Source organism: Micropterus dolomieu, linkage group LG10 (assembly GCF_021292245.1).
Source record: "Micropterus dolomieu isolate WLL.071019.BEF.003 ecotype Adirondacks linkage group LG10, ASM2129224v1, whole genome shotgun sequence".
Taxonomy (NCBI): Eukaryota; Metazoa; Chordata; class Actinopteri; order Centrarchiformes; family Centrarchidae; genus Micropterus; species Micropterus dolomieu.
In genome coordinates this window covers 12,185,560-12,204,642 of record NC_060159.1, presented here as the reverse complement: position 1 = coordinate 12,204,642, position 19,083 = coordinate 12,185,560, and the positions used below count along the sequence as shown (strand labels likewise).

General features: G+C 40.7%; 2 protein-coding genes across 2 annotated transcripts; both read right to left on the bottom strand.

The window, feature by feature from the left end:
• Window positions 1-1,239: 1,239 nt before the first annotated feature.
• Window positions 1,240-12,982, bottom strand: LOC123977432 (adenylate cyclase type 3-like). Its single transcript, XM_046060089.1, has 20 exons — window positions 11,804-12,982; window positions 11,388-11,537; window positions 8,232-8,368; window positions 7,816-7,927; window positions 7,460-7,587; window positions 7,068-7,226; window positions 6,836-6,980; window positions 6,555-6,662; window positions 6,371-6,447; window positions 5,629-5,790; window positions 5,387-5,474; window positions 5,008-5,124; window positions 3,874-4,145; window positions 3,612-3,693; window positions 3,162-3,320; window positions 2,710-2,856; window positions 2,450-2,566; window positions 2,228-2,354; window positions 1,945-2,069; window positions 1,240-1,826 (listed from the first exon to the last, which is right to left on the bottom strand). Exons 1-20 carry the CDS (start codon window positions 12,482-12,484, stop codon window positions 1,644-1,646), a joined length of 3,276 nt encoding a protein of 1,091 aa, XP_045916045.1. The 5' UTR covers window positions 12,485-12,982; the 3' UTR covers window positions 1,240-1,643.
• A 348-nt stretch (window positions 12,983-13,330) lies between these two features.
• On the bottom strand, window positions 13,331-16,332 carry LOC123977849. Its single transcript, XM_046060844.1, has 2 exons — window positions 16,292-16,332; window positions 13,331-15,148 (listed from the first exon to the last, which is right to left on the bottom strand). The coding sequence occupies exons 1-2, from the start codon at window positions 16,308-16,310 to the stop codon at window positions 13,758-13,760; spliced, it is 1,410 nt and encodes a 469-aa protein (XP_045916800.1). The 5' UTR covers window positions 16,311-16,332; the 3' UTR covers window positions 13,331-13,757.
• Window positions 16,333-19,083: the final 2,751 nt, after the last annotated feature.

The following is a 19,083-nucleotide window of genomic DNA, read 5'->3' as shown; positions in this document are numbered from 1 at the left end:
ATTATTCTTAATAATATTCAATTATATAATATATTATTATTTTAATTTGGCTAATAATTAATATAGACTGTATAACTGTCCTTGTAATCTCTTCTAGTAGGTCAGGATTCAACTGTTTGGATTTTTTCATAGTGTGGGCCATGCTCTTGTAGAGGGTTCAAGGATTCAAGGGGATTTAATTGTTGTTTTACAACATGGTTGTAAAAAGAAATTCTGTCTGGATGCCATCTCCACTTCCCTCCACTCAGCCCTCACACACCTTGAGAAAGACAACTACATCAGACTGCTGTTTGATTTCAGCTCAGTTCAACACATTCTCTCCCATGAAGCTGATCAAACTTACCACTCTGGGCTTGAGTACCATACTCTGCAAATGGATACTGGACATACTCACCAACAGACAGTTGAGATTGGCAGGCAAACCTCCTCCACTCAAACACAGACTGTGATGTACCTGATCAATCCAACCCCATTTTTCATCCGGAAAACAAGCTGATGAAGGCTGTTGCCACCACATATACTTATTAATTAATTAGTGAATGACATAAATAAACACAGTCACACTTGATTAGATCACTGATCAGTTCTAATTACCAATCAGACTAAATGAATGAGTCGAAAATGAATATATCCAGCACTGTTAACCTTCCTTTATCTTGTAGCAGTTCATACCTTTAGTATGGTAATATATCAACATTAGCATTCTAACATGCTAACGTTAAGGATGTAACATTAGGCATTGTTAATGAATTCTTATTTTACTACAAAAAAGTGAGTCTGACATCATCATGTAAAATAAAAATTGGAATTATCTCTTTATTTGAATTGTTTGTATGTGTCTGGAAATAATTAGCAACTATAAAATTCAACCCACAAGTAATTTTCTTCATTTTGGCTGATTAGCATACTTCATGTGGACAGACTATGCTGTGGTTAAGGTGGGATGACCTTCTACTGGTTCATTGTTCACATTGGCGGTCTAATCAGTTAGAATAATATAATATAATATAATATAATATATTAATATAACACCTGTGTAATATATTACACAGTGTGGGTGTGCAGGGCATTTAAACCCACTATTTGCTCATTTATCTAATCAAACCAGATCCCTCCCCACAAAAGCTGCATGTGCATGTTGTGCAGATGGCTTGTGTAAAATCCAGTTCAAGCGCTGCTCTCAACAACGTGTTCGACCAAGAGAGGCCAACGCTGCAGCTCAAGATTCACAAAATAATCTCAAAAACCCAAAGATGTTTTATTAACCTAAATACAGTGCAAACACGCTACATTGTCTTATAAAACCTGAGCTCAAGGTAAAACAAAAGAAGAAAGTAATTTATATGTCTGTTACAAGCTTGTAATTCTCATAGCACTCTATGAATCAAGAGCAACGTTATAATATCTTTGATGCAGGAGCTCTGTGAGATCGTCAACTATTCCTGAATTATGTACAAATATACAGAATCAAATTCCTTTGTCGATGAAATGGTATTTCACAGTTGTAACGGAATTACTTTTCTTGTGTTGGTCTACTTCCATATGCTTTACATTTCTACAGAGCGTATGAAAAAGATCTAGCCTGTGTATATGAGAGAGATATCCTAATCCTTGTGTTAATGGCATTTCATCAGGAAAAATATTCAAGGGAAGTCCCCAACTTGGTGTGGTAAGGCAGTGGTCACTGGAGCAAGATTACAATTGGGTTTATCTTTTCCTTTCATGAAGAAGGTAAGCAGCTCCCCTTTTCCTTTGACAGATATGGGCCCTCTTCGGATAAAACGGAAGCCATACCACTTCAGGATATCATAGCAGTCTTCCACCACCTGAGGGCAGAGCAGGACATTTAAGAAGTTGAAAATGAGCATGAAACAAGAAAAAGGGGAGTAATAAGAGGAGACATTTCAGTGTGTTGTAGTATATCTGCTCTTGTGTTTGTGCTACCTGGATGTTTCCCATCACTCCGGTGGACTCCATTCTGCTGGCTACATTGACCGTGTTGCCCCAGATATCATAGTGAGGTTTACGAGCTCCAATCACTCCAGCCAAAACTCCCCCCTTATTCAGACCTGGATGGGATCAACATGGAAACATGAACATACACATCCAAAGAAGGGCAAGGGCAACTGGACTTGGTTGAAGATACTAGAAGACGTTTCGTCCCTCATCCAAAGGACTTCTTCAGTTCTCACTGACTGGTACGGAAACTAAGCTAACACATGCTTACCAATTCGGAGCATGAAGTTGTTGAAGGACTGTTTGTTGAGATTGTTGAGGGTGACTTTCATAGCCAAGGCAAAGTCTGCCAGGTCGGCGAGGTGCTGCCAGCGCTCAATAAGTGACTGGTCCTCTGGCTGTGGAACAACAGGACAATTGTCACAGTTACTATCTACAACAGATCTTTGTAACTAGTTATATTTGTAAGATATTAGATGTTAAAGTATCACACCTTGCAGCTGCTGTATCCGTTTGTATTGCTCTCTGGAGTGAGGCCTGAGGCGGCCATGTAGGTGCTTCCTATTGTCTTGATCTTAGTGATGCAGCAGAACTCATCCCTGTCTAGTAACTGGCGGAGAAAGCGCATACGGTTTTAGTCAAGAGGAGTCGTTTACAACCCCTGCAGGCTGTTCACACCGTGATGTCACACGAGAGTGGTACCATTAGTTACCAATGTATCCAATCAGCTGTGCAAACACTGCTGGGACTCACGCTGTCAAAGTCGGAGATGATCTCATTGAGAATTCTGAGACACTCGATGCCTCCATTGTTGATGCTCTCTTCAGTGTAGAAATCAGAAAAGTTGGGGATGGAAGCAAACATCACCCCTATTTCATTGTAAGACTGACTGTACAGCTCCTACAAATGACAAATGACATGATTTTAGTGTGCTCTGATGTTATATTGCAATTTATTATTTTTTATTCCAACAAAAAGCTAATTGATTAAAGAATAGACCACTAGATGGCAATGATACTGTACATACTTTAGTGATACAATTAACAAAGGTACATCAAGTTGCTTTTGACAAGTTTTAGATCATCATGCTGTTTGACATTCCTCATCTGCCTCCTTCCTGACACTGTTTTCTTCTTCTGTACTTACTGCCCCCAAACACACACGTATCTAAATGATACTGTAACTTGGCACACGCTCACATGTACCTCATCTCTCTTCTTAGAGCCCAGGAAGTGTTGGGCCACATGCTCCGGCAGCATGTTGGTGACCAGCGCTTCGTTCCAGCGTCTCATCTCAAACACCTTCTCCTTTTGCTCGTGCACACCGATCTTCCACAGGAACAGCTTCCTTGACTGACGCTCCAACTACAGACAGACACACATACACACACACACTCACACACACACACACACACACACACACACACACACACACACACACACACACACACACACACAGAGAGAGAGACAGAGCAGGAATAAAAGTCAGATAATAATAAGATTTTAAGAGTTATTTGGAGAGAAAAAAATACCAGTCAAGAAATGTGATCAATATTTCAGGAAGCTTTCATCTGTAGGTGCTGACATTGACGGTTGTAGCAGACAGGCTGCCGGTCAGTGTGATACAGTGTGGGTGCACAGAAGAAAGTGACTCACATGGCGAGCAAAGAAGTAGAAGCCAATCATCATGACTATGATCATCATGGTCATGAGGTATTTGGATGGCACTATGGATGTTCTGGAAGATGGAGGCAGAATAAATTATAATACATACAGACCTACTAACAAACATTAATGTACACTGGACTTATAAAGCAACTAAAGATATTAGAATGTTTCTCTATTGGCTTATCACACTATTTATGTATTTTCAATAAAACTGCATAAAAATACACTGTTCATTGAACTGTTTTCTCACCTGTATGAGGTAAACCGTATATAGTCATACAGGTCATATATGTCCTGCCAGCTGTAGATATTAACAGCTCCAGTTGCTGTAACGACCAGCACCATGAGGCCCAGTTTAATCAGGTGGCTGACCTGCACCAACATGGCGGTGGCGATGAGAGACATCACAGCCATGAAGCTGTAGTGCTTCGGATTCTCTGCACAGCCTCGGTCACCGAGCGACTCCAACATGGGGCCAGAGGTACTGTTGAAGACGCGGAGGGATGGTGGAACACAGCTAAGCTGCAACATCACAGATGAAGTGCATGAATCATTTTCAAGAAACACTTTCCCAGTATTAAATAGCCAGGACATGATTTGAGACTTTTTATGAAGCTCAAATAATCAGTCCACTGGAAGTTGCCTTTATTATAGTTCAACAAATTCAACAAATAAATATATTAATTTTATTGTGTTTAAACATGAACCTGGCACTGCTGGCACTTACAACTGTACATGTAGTGCAAACAAGTTATTATCTAGCTACATGAAATACACCGTAACTATAACTATATATATATAACTTTATGTTGAGAATAACCCTGTTGCAATAGCAATAATCAAAACAGTAAAACATTAATGTACAACACTTGTTTCCCATTTTTGTCCAAGTGTGACTGTCACTTCCACATGACAGCTAAGACAGAAAAAAAAGTTCACTTTAGCGTCTTCTATTCCTGTCAGACCTTGAAAGCAGCAGTGTGTATAGCAGGTTGCTCCTCTGGGGCCGCGACAAATGAGCCAACAGGCAGTGAGACAGACAACTAATGGACCCCGCTGGGAACATGTAGTCAGACACATACAAGGCAGTGATAGTTTGATGAGGACAAAGTGGAAACACGAAAACCGAGAGACGCGCACACAGTAGGGTTGGGTGATATGACAATACAGTGATGGCAACATTAGATTAACTTGATAAAGTACCTTGATTTTTCTGATATTTAATTTACTGGATGGGTCAAGTCCAGATGTATGTGTATTTTACTTTTGTGTAATAAAATTAGATACACTGGGAGAGAAAACATTAATCATATTGCCCACCCTTACCACACACACATACACACACAATGTATTAGAGATGTGTTAAAGTGTCTTGCAGTTGTACCATGTCAGCGATCACTGCCATGGTAAGCACAAATATGGCTGCCATGGCCCATGTGTTTCTCGCCCAGCGTGTGCGATCAATCCACATTGAGAAAGACACCAACCTCTCGGGGAATATCTGTGACAAGAAACATTGATGTCATACCTCCCTAATGTTTTACTTCATCTAACATCTCTACATCCTTTAAAAGATCCCATCAGTCTCGTGTCACAAATTATATTTTTAATAATCAGTAGAGTTTGACACATTGAAAATGAAAACTAAGAATTTCTCTGCAGACAAGGTTTTTGTTGTTAAAGGTTGGTGCTGATCAAAGACATTGTTCAGTAGATTCTGTTTCCCATCACCACAACCATGGATACTAATTTTTTTCTCTCACCCTGGGGAAGATGGCAGCCAGGGAACACACTGCGAGGACAAGCAACAATACCTCTCCTATTGCGAAAGTCACATAGTTCACAGTCAACCTAAAACAAGAACATACATCCCCAAGTCAATTGTGTCAATCTTGGTTCAACCTTGTTATTTTTAGAGCACAGTTATTCCATATATGAATTCCTAAGTGTGTATAAAATGCATTTTAATAGATGTAGTAAGACAAAGTAATACATGTGAACTCACAGTGGGTCTACGAACACCTCCATTGCTGTAATGAAGAAGAGCACTATGATGCAGCAGCTGAAGGCCGCTCCACTTAGCTTCTCCTTCTCTGAGGAGTAGTGCTCCTCCAACTTCCCATCCAGAAAACGCAAAGACAAAGGGTTGATCTTATGATCTTTCATTCTGTGAGGAACATAGAGAGATATGGCAATAGGAAAATGAGTGCGGGGGGGAAAAGCTGTTGATGTTGGTGATGGAATGTGCGTGTCTTTTAATTTACAACTTAATACATTAATTCTTTGCTATCTCAGTTTAACACACAAAATCAGCAATTTGTTCTCTTTAGTGTTCAAACTGCACACGCAAATTAGACTAAAAATGTATTATTAATTCTCCATTCATCACAAAACATACCAAATCGACCATTAGGGGGCACTATAACTGCTAAAAAACTGAAAACTGAATCAGGCTACAAACCAGAAAATGTTTGTCCAGTCAACACAAAACTTCCAGGATGTGTCCTCACACACACACTAAAAGGTTTCATTCATATCAACCACTAGGGGGGTGCTATAAATGTGAGAAATGGGCATGGCATTACACAAATCAGACTATAAATCAGAAATTGTTTGTCCAGTTGTTACAAAACTCGCATTTTTTGGAACACACTCACAAGATGTGTTCCATAGCAATGTTAAATGTTTCTATGGTGTATAAAGGTATGAACTCGCAATCATCGCTTGCGGCTATATTTTTTTCTTACATTTGATGAGTTTCTCTCTCCAGCAGCTCCTGCTGCAGTCGTCTGTTGATCACTTGTTCCTCAACCATCTTGTTACTCTGATGTTTTCAGCAAGACAAAAGAGATCACATAGTTATGATTATCAAGTGCATCAATATACTCTTGACCCATCTGTACTGTTATGAAGACATTTATCATAATTCACCTCCTGTTTAGACTCAGTGGGCGTGGATTGTGGTGATGCTGCATTCCCATTGGTTGCTTTGGTGTCAATCAACTGGTTTGAATTTCTATTGGACAGTGTTCCTGGTTTCTGAGGGGAGGAGAAGCAGAGAAAAATCTGTTAATGAGATAAATAAAAAATAAATAAAAACATGTCTCCCTGAAAACAGGAAGTACTTTTTATGTAGCAAAATCTAGGTTTGAGCTTTATAAAACTCATGTCCAATAAAATGAGAAATGTCTTGAAACACACAAGTCACTCACATTTGCCTCGTTTTTAGGCACTAAAACCAGGTAAGTGTCAATGCCTTTCTCCAGCAGGTACTCGCACCTCTCGCCACCATCACCTGGCTCCAGTTCAAATTCTCCGTGCAGACTGTCCTTCGTGCTCTGGGAAATATGCACCCTCCTGTGTGGCTCACAAACCATTTGAAATAAGATGCATGAATAATTGGATTTCTCAGCATGACAGGTAAATCAAGTATTGTTCTCTTACCCAGGAATCCCTCCGGATTCCATCTTATTGGCCACAGTGACATCTGTGGACCAGACGTCAAACTGCCACCTCTTCTGGCCGAGTACTCCTCCCAGCACGGTGCCCGTGTGAACGCCCACACGCATGTCCACTTCGGTTTTGGTCTTCTCTCGCACGTACCTGGAGCAAAAAGGAAGTCAAAAAGGTTGCTCTGTGACATGATGTATTCTGATGTATTCTTGGCTTCTTCCATATTCATAATAGACAATTTTAAGATGTAGGCAGAATGTTTTTCTTTTCTTTATTGTGATTCCCTGTTGCCTGAAACACAAGCTATACAAATAAACTACTACCTCTACATTGTCATTATCCATTCCCCCCACTCTATGCTATGTCTTTATTTCAGTACTTACGAGATGGCGTCCACCATGGCTAGACCCATCATTATGGAGCAGGCGGCATGGTCGTCTCTGAAGTCAGGAAGACCACAGATGCAGTAGTAACAGTCTCCCAGGATCTTAATCCTCAGTTGGTGATATTGCTGCAAGATGAGGCCAGGTTATAAAGTTTAGCAAAGCAAATATTTTAGAAAACAATTGTAACTATAAAACCATCCGCTGTATAAAACTTTACCAGTTCTCCTTCCAACAATACACTGTACAGTACATCTGAGTTATGGTTTCAGTGATTTGATAGAGGAATAGAAACAAGCACATGTAGTAAAAATTTAAACCAGTAAACCACAACAGAGACAGAGGAAGACACTCACTGCTGCCAGTTTATCGAAGCGGGCAAACAGTTCATTAAGCAGCTTTACGAGCTCCTGGGCACTACAGGTGGAGGACAGCTGGGTGAAGCCCACTATGTCAGCAAACAGGATACTGGAACAGAAGTGAAGAGGTTGCAAAGTAACTTTTAGCAGGCTGTAAAAACCTACCTGCAACAATTACATTTTGTAATACAATTATTGTTCTGGGTTGTAAGTGTTATTTCCTAATTGCTCATTGGAAATAGGTAAATTTCAAAATATCACTGTCCTGGTCACAAACGTTTGTAGGGAATAATAGCCATTTCCTATACATTTTAAGCATAAGCAATTAGGAAATAACACTTGCTACACCTGTGTTATCATTGTGATTCATAACAGAAACTCCCCCTAAAACAGGCGGATTTTGTGATCCTGACCTGACGTTTTCATGGCGGTACATGTACATGGTGTTAAACTGCTGCTGCTGGCCCTCGTTCTCATTGGCCTGCTTCTTCATGCCCTGCAGCATCTCATCTGCAATGTGTTTGGGCAGGATGGACAACAATAGTTCCTCCTACATGGAGATGCAGACGGACGAAAGTGTGTTTTGTCATGTTCTGTGAACAAACATTATGAAAAAAAAAATAACTTGCTCCTACGTGAATGTGTGTGCGTGTGTTCATCGAGTGACTGATGCAGTAAAGAGATGCTTGCAGCCCTCAAGAGACCGTGTCAGCTGGTCAGGTGTGTTCTGGTTGGCTGGTTATACCTGTCTTCTACAAAATCCCCACCTGAAAAGCACTTTGGGAATTCAATATCCCCATTCTTTTCTCTGTCTGTTTCTGTTTCTCCAGCCTACATGTCACCACTATTCACCATATTTTCCACCCCTCTTTAACTCTCACAGGGCAGCGCTCCTTTTTTTCACATTGTCACAGTCAGAATCGAAGATAGGACGTGAAGAAAGTGAGAGTGGAAGAGAAGAAATAAATGAATGACATCAAGGTTGAACACAGTATGGGTTACATTATCTTTGATTAGACTGAAGTTTTGGTTTAGCATCATCTTTCAAATTCTGGCCCTCTTGTGACATGAGAAGAAATACAAAATATCATGATATGGCTTGGAAGGAACGCTGTATCATTGCCATCTTATCCCTTTAAAGTCCTCACCAAGAAAAAAGTGATGGAAAAATTATTTCTTTACATTTTTTATTTCATTAGGGCAATAACAACAATAATCCCAAAACATTTTTTTAACAGACCCAATAGTTTTCGGATATACTGCTCTACCAAACGGTTGAGATGGCTCTTCATGGTAATACTTAAATATGCATTTTAATACCAACCAACCTTAGAAAACATCATATAAAATGACAGTTAACAACAGAGAAGGCAACTTCAGCACTTCATCCCTAATTGTGAAGACAGGGTTTATAGTGGAGTTCATACAAAACAGCACTACACAGTAACATCATTGATTTTAGAACATTTTGAATATTACCAACATAGTATTTCTGTTTTTTGAGTATTTCAGAAGAACACATCTGTATGTACTCTCAACCTTTTAGACAGACTTAGATACTGAGACAACATATCAATGTCTAGATCACTGCAAAATACAGTATTTACTTAATTTAGTGTGGCTGTTTTTCAATAATCAATGAAGTTACTGTGTAGTGCATACAGTTTGGTATGAACTCTACTGTAAACCCTAGATACGCAATAAGGGATGAAATGCTTAAGTCGCCTTCTCTGCTGTTGACTGTAAAACAGATTTATTTCTGCAACAACTTAGAATTTTATATGATGTTTTCTAAAGTTTGTTGGTATTAAAATGCATGAAGAGCCAGTCGGGACTGTCTTTGTCCTGCTGATTATCAGTAAAATTAATAATCTGGCGTAACGGATTGAATCTCTTTACGTCTTGAGATGTGACTGGCGGTGCCAGTAGTCATCCATGGCTGGGAAGTTGAAAACACCTATGACAGGTTGTACTGCCAGGAAATAGTCAATCTCTTCTGAGCTAGTTTTGATCGGATCCCCCAACTCCTGCGCAGAGTACAGATTGATATGTTCTGATATGTTGATGATCAGGAGGCTCTATTTGGTTGTTATCATCATCACTCAGATTAATGGCAGAGTCTTGAGGATTTTCTGGTATAATGGCTGGAAAATTCTGTGGCCTTGCACCATAATATGTTTTAGTGTCCTCTATTATTTGTGAAACAGAAAAGAGAAATCACACTTACAAACCATGTACTCTTATGATGCTAGTAATGTGAATACCAACACATGTCTATTTTGTCTAGATAGTTATTTGGTTTTCAAGATATTTATTTGTTTTTAAGTTTTTTATTCCATAAAAACTATAATATATATATAATAAAATATTTTTATTGTTATTTAGGTATAGCATGATTTCACCATTATAAAGACATATTTATGAAATTAATTCAACATATATATAATAGAAACACATTATATATGTCATGTTAACAATAATGAAAGTTCAGAAGTTTTCAATTTCATAGCAAGCAGTCAATTTGTATTATATTAGCTAGTAAATTTGTATTACATTAGCTTAGCCAACCTTTACCATGAAGTGCCAACTCTACCGTTTGGTAGAGCATGTTTTTAGAAAATGATTTGACCCATATTAGACTTATTTTTTTTCATCAAGTTACATAATACTGTTAAGTAATTCCTCTGGAACTATAATATGTCAAAAAAATATCCTAACCTTTGAAATTTCCACCAAAAAGACTCTTCGTGTCTGCATTGATTTTGACGATTATAACTTCCTGTAAGGAGGGTATCTGAAAAGGCATGCTGCTTAAAGAAACAGTGACAACTAGTGGATTTTTTTTAGAACAGCATACCTACACTGAATGGTAGAGATGGCTTAAACAGGTTGAATTAAGTTCAGTACATTTTTCAATGAGATACAGTGACTTAAAATGTGGTCTTCCAAATGGTTGAGAGGACGTCACAATTTGATTGCACTTTTTTCCTCCACTATTGGAGCCCAAACTGTTTCCTTAATATTTTTTATGTGTCACTCCTTCACCTTCGAGCCCTAATATTTGAGCACTAGCTTGCTATATACTACTACTCTATTAAGGTAATTATCTTCAAAGCAAATGGACCATAAACAACATTCTCAATATAGAGAAAGAGCAGGGTCTCTGCAAAGGACTACAACAGAAAAAAGCAATACTATGAGATAAAATGGTAATAGAAAGGAAAGGAACACTAAGAGCAGTTCAGAGGCTAATCAAATACACTAAAGAGTAAAAAACCCAAATCATAACATCCCATAATTTTGGTAAAGGTTCTGTTGGTTGTCACAGAGTTTAATCGGACAGTATTGTGTCAGGTCCCGGACAGTGGCTCAGCTGGTGAACAACAGTCTCTCTAATTAACCTAACAAACAAACATTATTACAGTAATTAGGAACCACAGTTCTACCTAACAGGTGCATTTGTGTGTTTGTACATGTATCTGTGTGCTTGACCCTAATAAGAAAATGTATTCCCTCATTAAGCAAAATCTGCCTGTGATTGTGTGTATGTGTGTGTGTGCTCTTCTTACCTGCTGGGTGCTCTGCTCCTCCAGAGTGAGTTTGACCTCTAGTGACTGACGAGCCTCCAAAAAAGCTGTCCTGTACTTCCTGTCCGCCATGTAGTATGACATCACACCCACTGTGGTTGCGCACAGGTACAGCATCACATTGGCTAGGAGCTGAAAAGAGGTGACATGTGTTTGCATATATTTCCTCATCCTGCCACTCTGTAACCATCGTCTGTAATCCTCAGTGAACTCGTGGATCCACGTGGGAACAGACAGGTCAAACCCTGCTATCCCTTCACCCTGCCCTGCACCCCCCCCCAACTCCTTCCCATCGCCCTCCACACCTGCGTGACCATCTGTGACACCTGTGGCCAACTTTAATCCATTTTAATTGCAGGTGCTTTGTCATTCATCACTTTACTGAGGGCCATATTTACCTGTCTCGCCAGCATGGGCGCCTGCACGTTATCCAGAAACCTTTGCGCCACAGTCACCCCCAGTACAAGGGTGTGTATCCCACAGGACACGGCCGTGAGGAGGAGCAGCGGCACCAGGTTCAGCGGGAGTGTCAGAAAGCTGGAGAAACTGAAAAAGGCCTGCCAGCCCACAGAGTCACTGGCGTGGGGGAAACGCTCGTAGTTCAGTCCCATGTAACACAAAACGTGCGCGGTGATCATCAGCCACAGTATGTACGGCACTGCACCGCGTGAGACTGGCGACGCAGGGAGCTTCTGTAGCCAGCACAGCACGTAGAGCACCGCGTCCGCAGCCAGCCCCACAGCTGCGACCACCACCATCGCCAGTTTGTCCTCAGAGTACACCACCGCGCACATGATAATGATGAAGCTGTTGAAAAGAGCAGCAAACATCGCCAACACCAGCAAGTTATCTTGTCTCTGTCGGCGGAAGTAGTTCTGGTAAAGCCTCTCCAGTGACTCTGGCGTAAAAGTCAGTCGCACTGCGCGCGGCAGGCAGCGGCAGCAGCTCGACTGACGCACGGTCACTTCCCGCGTCCGACCGGCTTCATGACCCGGGTCACTAGGGACCTGCCCCGAATACTCCACTGAGTACTCGGCGGACTGCTCTGTGTTTGTTGCGTGGACCCGGCTCAGAGACATGTTGGTTTAATAAAGGCAATTCTCTGGGTTCACGAAGTAGCGAATACGGTTCATTATTCCTGAAGTGCACAGAACGCCAAAACCCTTGGTTCTTTTGGAGATAATTACATGGTCAAACTTTAGATTTAGTGCACTTAAGTGCTGAAAACAATTTCTCCCCACTGGGTGTCAAGTAACAAAGGCTGTTTCAACGACTAGTTTCACCATAGGCTATATCCACCACGAAAACGCGCTTATCGTTTTCAAATTAGTTCCATGTTTTATCATTTTACGGTTGTATTAAATTCCTGAAAAGTGTATTGGATTCTCAGAGCTTACAGTCTTGGAGCTGCTGCTCCATCCCAAGGCTGTTTCAGTGGAAAAACCTCTTCTTTCTTGCTGAAGTCCTGTGCGCTGCCATGGCAAAACCCTGAGCCACAGGTTAATATCCATTTGTATGCAACATATCATCATTTTCAGAGAGGTTGACATGAGTAGGCAGAAAGTATTTTGATGTATAAATCCATATTTCTCTTTATCATGCACAACACACTCTGTTTGAAGATGTTTTTCGGTCATTCTGTGCTTCTCTCTCTCCTCCCACTCCTCCCTTCCTTTTCTAAGTAGCAAGTCCTCTGTTACTGTTGCTAAGATGAAACCAAAGTAAATGCCAGCTTGCAATCATGTCTTGGGAAATGTAGCGATGGTGGTGTGAAGAAGTGAGGAAAAGGGACCCTTAAAGCTGATCTGCAAAATGTCAAACAGCTGACTATTTCTTTGATCCTATGGTGTTTTATGGTAATCACTCCTCATTTTTCCCAGAGAACAATAAGATATCTGTGAATAAATACACAAACATGGGCTTGGTTAACATTTATCATCCATTTTATTCAACACTGGTAGCCACAGTAATACGTTTTTAACACGACTGTCATGTTTGGTCAAAAGCTCTTATGTAAAAAAAAAAATAAATCTGTAATTTTGAAAAATGGCATCACATTGTATCACATAATTAGCTCAGTATGAGTTCTATGTCAGTGTTGATTTGCCATAATGCAAACACATCAATCTACTGGACTGATAGTTGACAGTATCTTCAACCAAGTCCAGTTGCCCTCGATTCAAACCTCCTTGGATAACTATGACCTGGATGACTGAGAATCTTCGCAGACATCTCTCTACTCACATACACACACACACGCAGATGCACACAAATCGTCTCTCTTCCATGTTTGGTATTTGTTCTGACACACTGGTGACCAGCAGAAGACAGAGATACAAACTCAGGGGTCAATCAGTCTCTGTGTGAGCTTGTTGTCGGTGGTGATTTTCCTATCATGCCACTAAGAGTACTTCCCAAAGCCAACAATATAGCCACCAGAACTCCCACAGTTCCCAGTCTCCCCAGAGCTGCGGTACCCAGCACTGCGGCCCCTAGTGCCCCGGCTCCAATAGGCGCTGCTGCTGCGGTGACCGTCTCCATGCCGATTCCTTTAATTAGCTCTGGACCGGTGAGAGGGCCCCTTCGTAGATTCACATCAGTGTGGAACGGGCTCTTTGGTGCACCCAGAACAAATGCCCCTGCTCCAACAAGGGTGATTGTTATAAGTTCTGATGTTGTCAGCAGAGTTGCTGTCAGTGCTACACCTCGCATTGCCAGAATTGCACCGACAACAACTGAACCTAAAACTATTAAAGCTGAATTTCTAGATCCGAACACTTGTTTTGCTGCAACACTTGCAGCGCCGAGTGACACCCCTGCAGCTGTGGCTGCTCCTAACGCTCCCCCCATGCTGCTTCGGGTCCCCAGAGAAACGCTCCATTGCAGAATGGCTCTCAGGGCAAGTGATGACATTATAGCAGCTCCCACAGCGACCTTTCCAGCCACCTCTTGGCCCAGCCCGACTGTGGCCACTGTTCCCAGGCCAGCTCCTAGCAGACCTGCAGACAGAAACGCCACCCAGAGGACCGACTGCAGCATCAAAACCACCTCAGCTTTAGACCCCTCTCCTGCTTCACCTGCCCCCAAACCTACTGAAAATCCCAGTATCCCCACAAAAATAGAGTAGAAGAATATCCTCTCCAAAAGCTGGCACCCGGTGTTAGATTTTTGTCTTTGTGTCAGCCTCTCTGTCAGAGCCTTTCGCAGGGCACAAAGCACACAGATTGTCAATCCGGTGACAAAGAGTCCAACTATGGCACCCATTCTTCCATATACTACACTGAGGTAGAGCGTGGTGAAGATGATTAGCAGAGCCATGGTCATGTCGTTAATGTTGGAGTATGAGTAGACTATAAGGACCAGAAAGCCTTGGGCTGCGATGTAGATGAATGGTGGAAGGATGCCCGCTAACACTCCAGTAGAGACAGCACCTACCACAACAGAAGCTCCTGTCATGGCCCCCACTAACCACGGCAACCTCACTCCAACTTTAGTCCAGAGCTTCATCACCATGGCAGCTAGGAGTAAACCACTTCCCAGAGAAATGAGCACTGAGGTGAACACGAGGCAAGCCGCCACCACTCCGACACCTGTGGAACCGGCTCGTCCAGAAGCCACAGTCGCAGCAGTTAGCAAGATGGCATCTTCAGTCAGTGAGGGCCCAACTGCAAATAATGCAGCTTCTCCAAATGCAAAACCTGCTGCTGTGCTTGGTAGGAAAGTCTTCACCACACCCAAAACACCTAAGAGGGGTGAAAACACAAAGGATTTAAGTTGAATATTTTCTACTATTCCAGTGCAGTTCAGTAGTCCTGTATTACATACTGTGGCATGGAGCTTGAAAGATGTGCGCTTTCCGCAGATTATTATTATAATTATTTGATTTCCTTATGAATGCCTTTTGAAAAGCACTAATACATGTGTAATCACAGATTTTTATTTGTGCTATATAAATAAATGTTTTACGCTTATTAAATTAAATTATTACGCTATTATATAGCATGCTAGGAAGTGTATATCCATTTTGTGCTTCTTTCATTTCTACTTCACTACATTTCAGATGGAAATATTGCACTTACTCCACTACATTTATCTGACAGCTATAGTTACTAGATACTTTGTAAATTAAGATTTTTAAAAGAAAACACATGATCAAGTGATAAAATATGAAGCCTTGCTATAAATCAAACTACCCAACAGTATATAAATGAGCTGCAGCTCCACCTGCCGCACTAAACAGCTGCTTATATGCCAAAGCATCAATAACAACCCAATAATATAAATAGTATTACAGTATAAAACTCTGAAAGGTGCCATTCTGCATTAGGAGTACCTCTACGCTTGGTATAATACATCTGTACTTTTACTAACTAAATTTTGAATGTAGTTTTTTTTCTTGTAATGGATTACTTTTATATTGTGGTATTGCTACTTTTACATAAGTAAAGTATCTGAACACTTCTTCCTCCACTTGTGGTCACAGACTGTTTTCCACCATTTTCATCATAATATAAAATGCTCCTGTGACTTTAAGAGGAAAGTGAAACCACTTGAATGGGTCCATGCTGAAACGTAAAACCAGGAAGCCTGACTTAAATACTAAAGAACAACAAACATTTCAGCAGACCGTCACACAACCTAAATACCCAAGTCAGTGCAAGTTGAGTATCAAAATCAAGCTGTCAAAAATAGTTAGCTATTTACGCTCTGCCTGTTACTCTATTAGGCTATTAACTATAACAGCAGCAACTCTGTGACATGGCTGCAGCTTTTAGATCCTGTTCAGATATCAACTAGCCTATGAGTGTTCTGTCCATCCCATGAAAGCAGCTGCATGGGTATCTGATACAGTGTGCCCATTATAGCAGTCTCTAAAACCATCTTACCAAGGCTCGTCTCTGCCATGGCTCCGTGCGGCTCCCTGTGAATCGACCTCATAAGTTCCACCCTTTCCTGTTTGAAGTCACTTTTGACCCACAGTGGGCAGAACCAACCGGTTAAATATCTTCAGCCGCGGTCGAAAAGTTAAAAGAATTTCATTTTCTAAGCACTTTTCCTTGACCTCGATGAAAAACATCACGTGGTTAAGGAAATCTGTGAAGATGAATTCATATAAGGAAAGGACAACCGCGGTGCTAAGAGAATCCGACTGCTCTCGCTTTACAAAAAAGTAAGGTTTCCTGTTCAACAAGGCATTGAAGGACCTTTCCATAGCTTTTAGACAATTCGACCAGGTCTTGTCATAGCAGCCACTTAAATACAGTGCCTCATTTCACTTGGTTAGAAACCTTCCTAAGCAAAAAAGACAATTCGACCGCAGCCTTAGCGTGTACCAGAGTGGCAGTGAGACAGCCTATATTGACCTATTCTGTCAAGTTATAGACAGTGGTGGAAAGTAGGGACATTTACTCAAGTAGGCTACTAAGTAGCCCGCAAGGTATATTTTGATACAAAACTACTAAGTAAAATGTTGAATTTTGCACTGTGGTATTTGTGGTAGCCTAATTCTTCTGCCACTTTGCAGGTTTTGTAGTATAAACATTTAACAGCTCACAAAGACAATATTAAACAGTATCAAATTATAATGCATGATTTGAGTTATTTTCTGTGCTATGTTAATGAGATAAATAGTGAATTCAGGTTATAGTATGAATAGGGTACAACCGTTTGCAATGGTTGAAATGACTGTTTCTAGTCTTAATGCGCCTCCTGCTGGACTCAACTGTACTCTGCTAAATACTGGGAGTTCCTCTGATCAAATTCAGTAGAAAACACTCTAGTGCAATGGAGACCTCAATACATCAAGCAATGAGTGTGCTTTTCAGCTATTAACCTTTCAAAGTTTACCATAGGTGTGGAAGTTTTATTTTTTTTTGAAAAGATACTATCCAGATAGAGCTTAAATTATTTTAATTCACGTCATCTTGATTCTTGCCATTACCTTAAGAAAATTACACATAGTCTCTCTACAAAAGTAAAAGGTTCCTTCTTTTCACTTAAAGAGACACAAAAGAGGCCGCTCTTTAAAGTATCCAAGATAAATTAGAGGAACATTTGTCTGAAAAGATGTACATATATTGGGTGCCAGAATCTCCTGACATCAGTCTTGTTAACAGTCATGGAAAGCAGCATAAATATATCAACGTTAGGAAGTTACATAAAGAACTGATGTCTGTGTTTAACATGGGGATGCTCCAGCATTCACACATTACACCCAGATGATACTTAGCAGGGACTCACCGAGCGTCCATTTTACATTGTACATTACTAATAAGCTACCCTATTATTTGAGGCTACTTAAGTAAAACTTTGAAGTAGGCCTAATTGTATTATATTTTCTGCTACTTTATACTTCTAGCTAATCCACTACATAATAATAATAATCTTTATTTGTAGAGCACTTTTCAAAAAGAAGTTACAAAGTGCTTTAACAAGTGTAAAGACAATAATACCCAAAAGACAATAATACAAAAACAATACAAGATAAAAACAAAGCAAGAAAACATTGAAAAATAAGTAAAATAGAATAAAATAAAAGGGATAAAATAAAGTCAAATAAGATCGGGAAAGGCTCTCCTATAAAAGTATGTATTAAGAAGGGACTTAAAAGAGTTCACTGACTCAGCCGACCTGATCTCCTCGGGAAGGCTGTTCCAGAGCCTCGGGGCCCTGACAGCAAACGCTCTGTCCCCTTTAGTTTTCAGTCGAGACTCTGGAACAGACAGCAGACCTCTGCCCGAGGATCTCAAGGTACATGCTGGTGTGTATGGGACTAAAAGTTCAGAAATATAACAAGGCGAGAGGCCATGAAGAGCTTTAAAAGTGATCAATAAAATTTCAAATTCAATTCTAAAACATACTGGGATCCCGGCGTGATGAGATGAAGGCGTGTAAAATGGTCTCGGTGTCCTTAAAAGTTAACATAGATCGAATTTTTGCTATATTTCTAAGTTGATAAAAACATGATTGAACAAGCTTTGTGGTGTGCTGCTCGAAACTGAAATTACTATCAAACCAGATACCAAGGTTCTTTGCCACAGGCTTAATGTGATTTACTAGGGAACCAGCCGTATTGGCAGTATTTGATTTGCCATCTGCTGGGACCCGATGACCAGGATTTCTGTTGTGTCTGAGTTCAGCTGGAGGAAATTATTTGACATCCATTTTTTAACTTCACAAAGGCAGTTGTTAAGTGAACTCAGCATTCCAGGGTCTGTGGATCTGACAGGGAAGTACATTTGTGTGTCATCAGCATAAATATGAAAAGAAATGCCATGTTTATGGATAATATGTCCAAGGGGAAGCAGATACAAGAAAAACAAAATGGATCCTAAGACCGACCCCTGAGGCACACCATATTTAACTGGACAGAACGAAGAGACATAGTTGTTTACAGACACGCAAAACTTCCTATTTGACAGGTAGGATGAAAACCATTCTAGGGCAGTACCAGAGATCCCCACCCAGTGCCTCAGTCTGTCTAACATGATGTTGTGATCAATGGTATCAAAAGCAGCGCTAAGGTCCAGGAGTACCAGGACTGAGCACATACCTTCATCAGCAGACATTAAAAGGTCATTGGTGACTTTAAGCAGGGCAGTCTCAGTGCTGTGGTACTTCCTGAAACCAGATTGAAACTTTTCAAATAATTTGTTATTTTCCAGCACAGTGAGCAGCT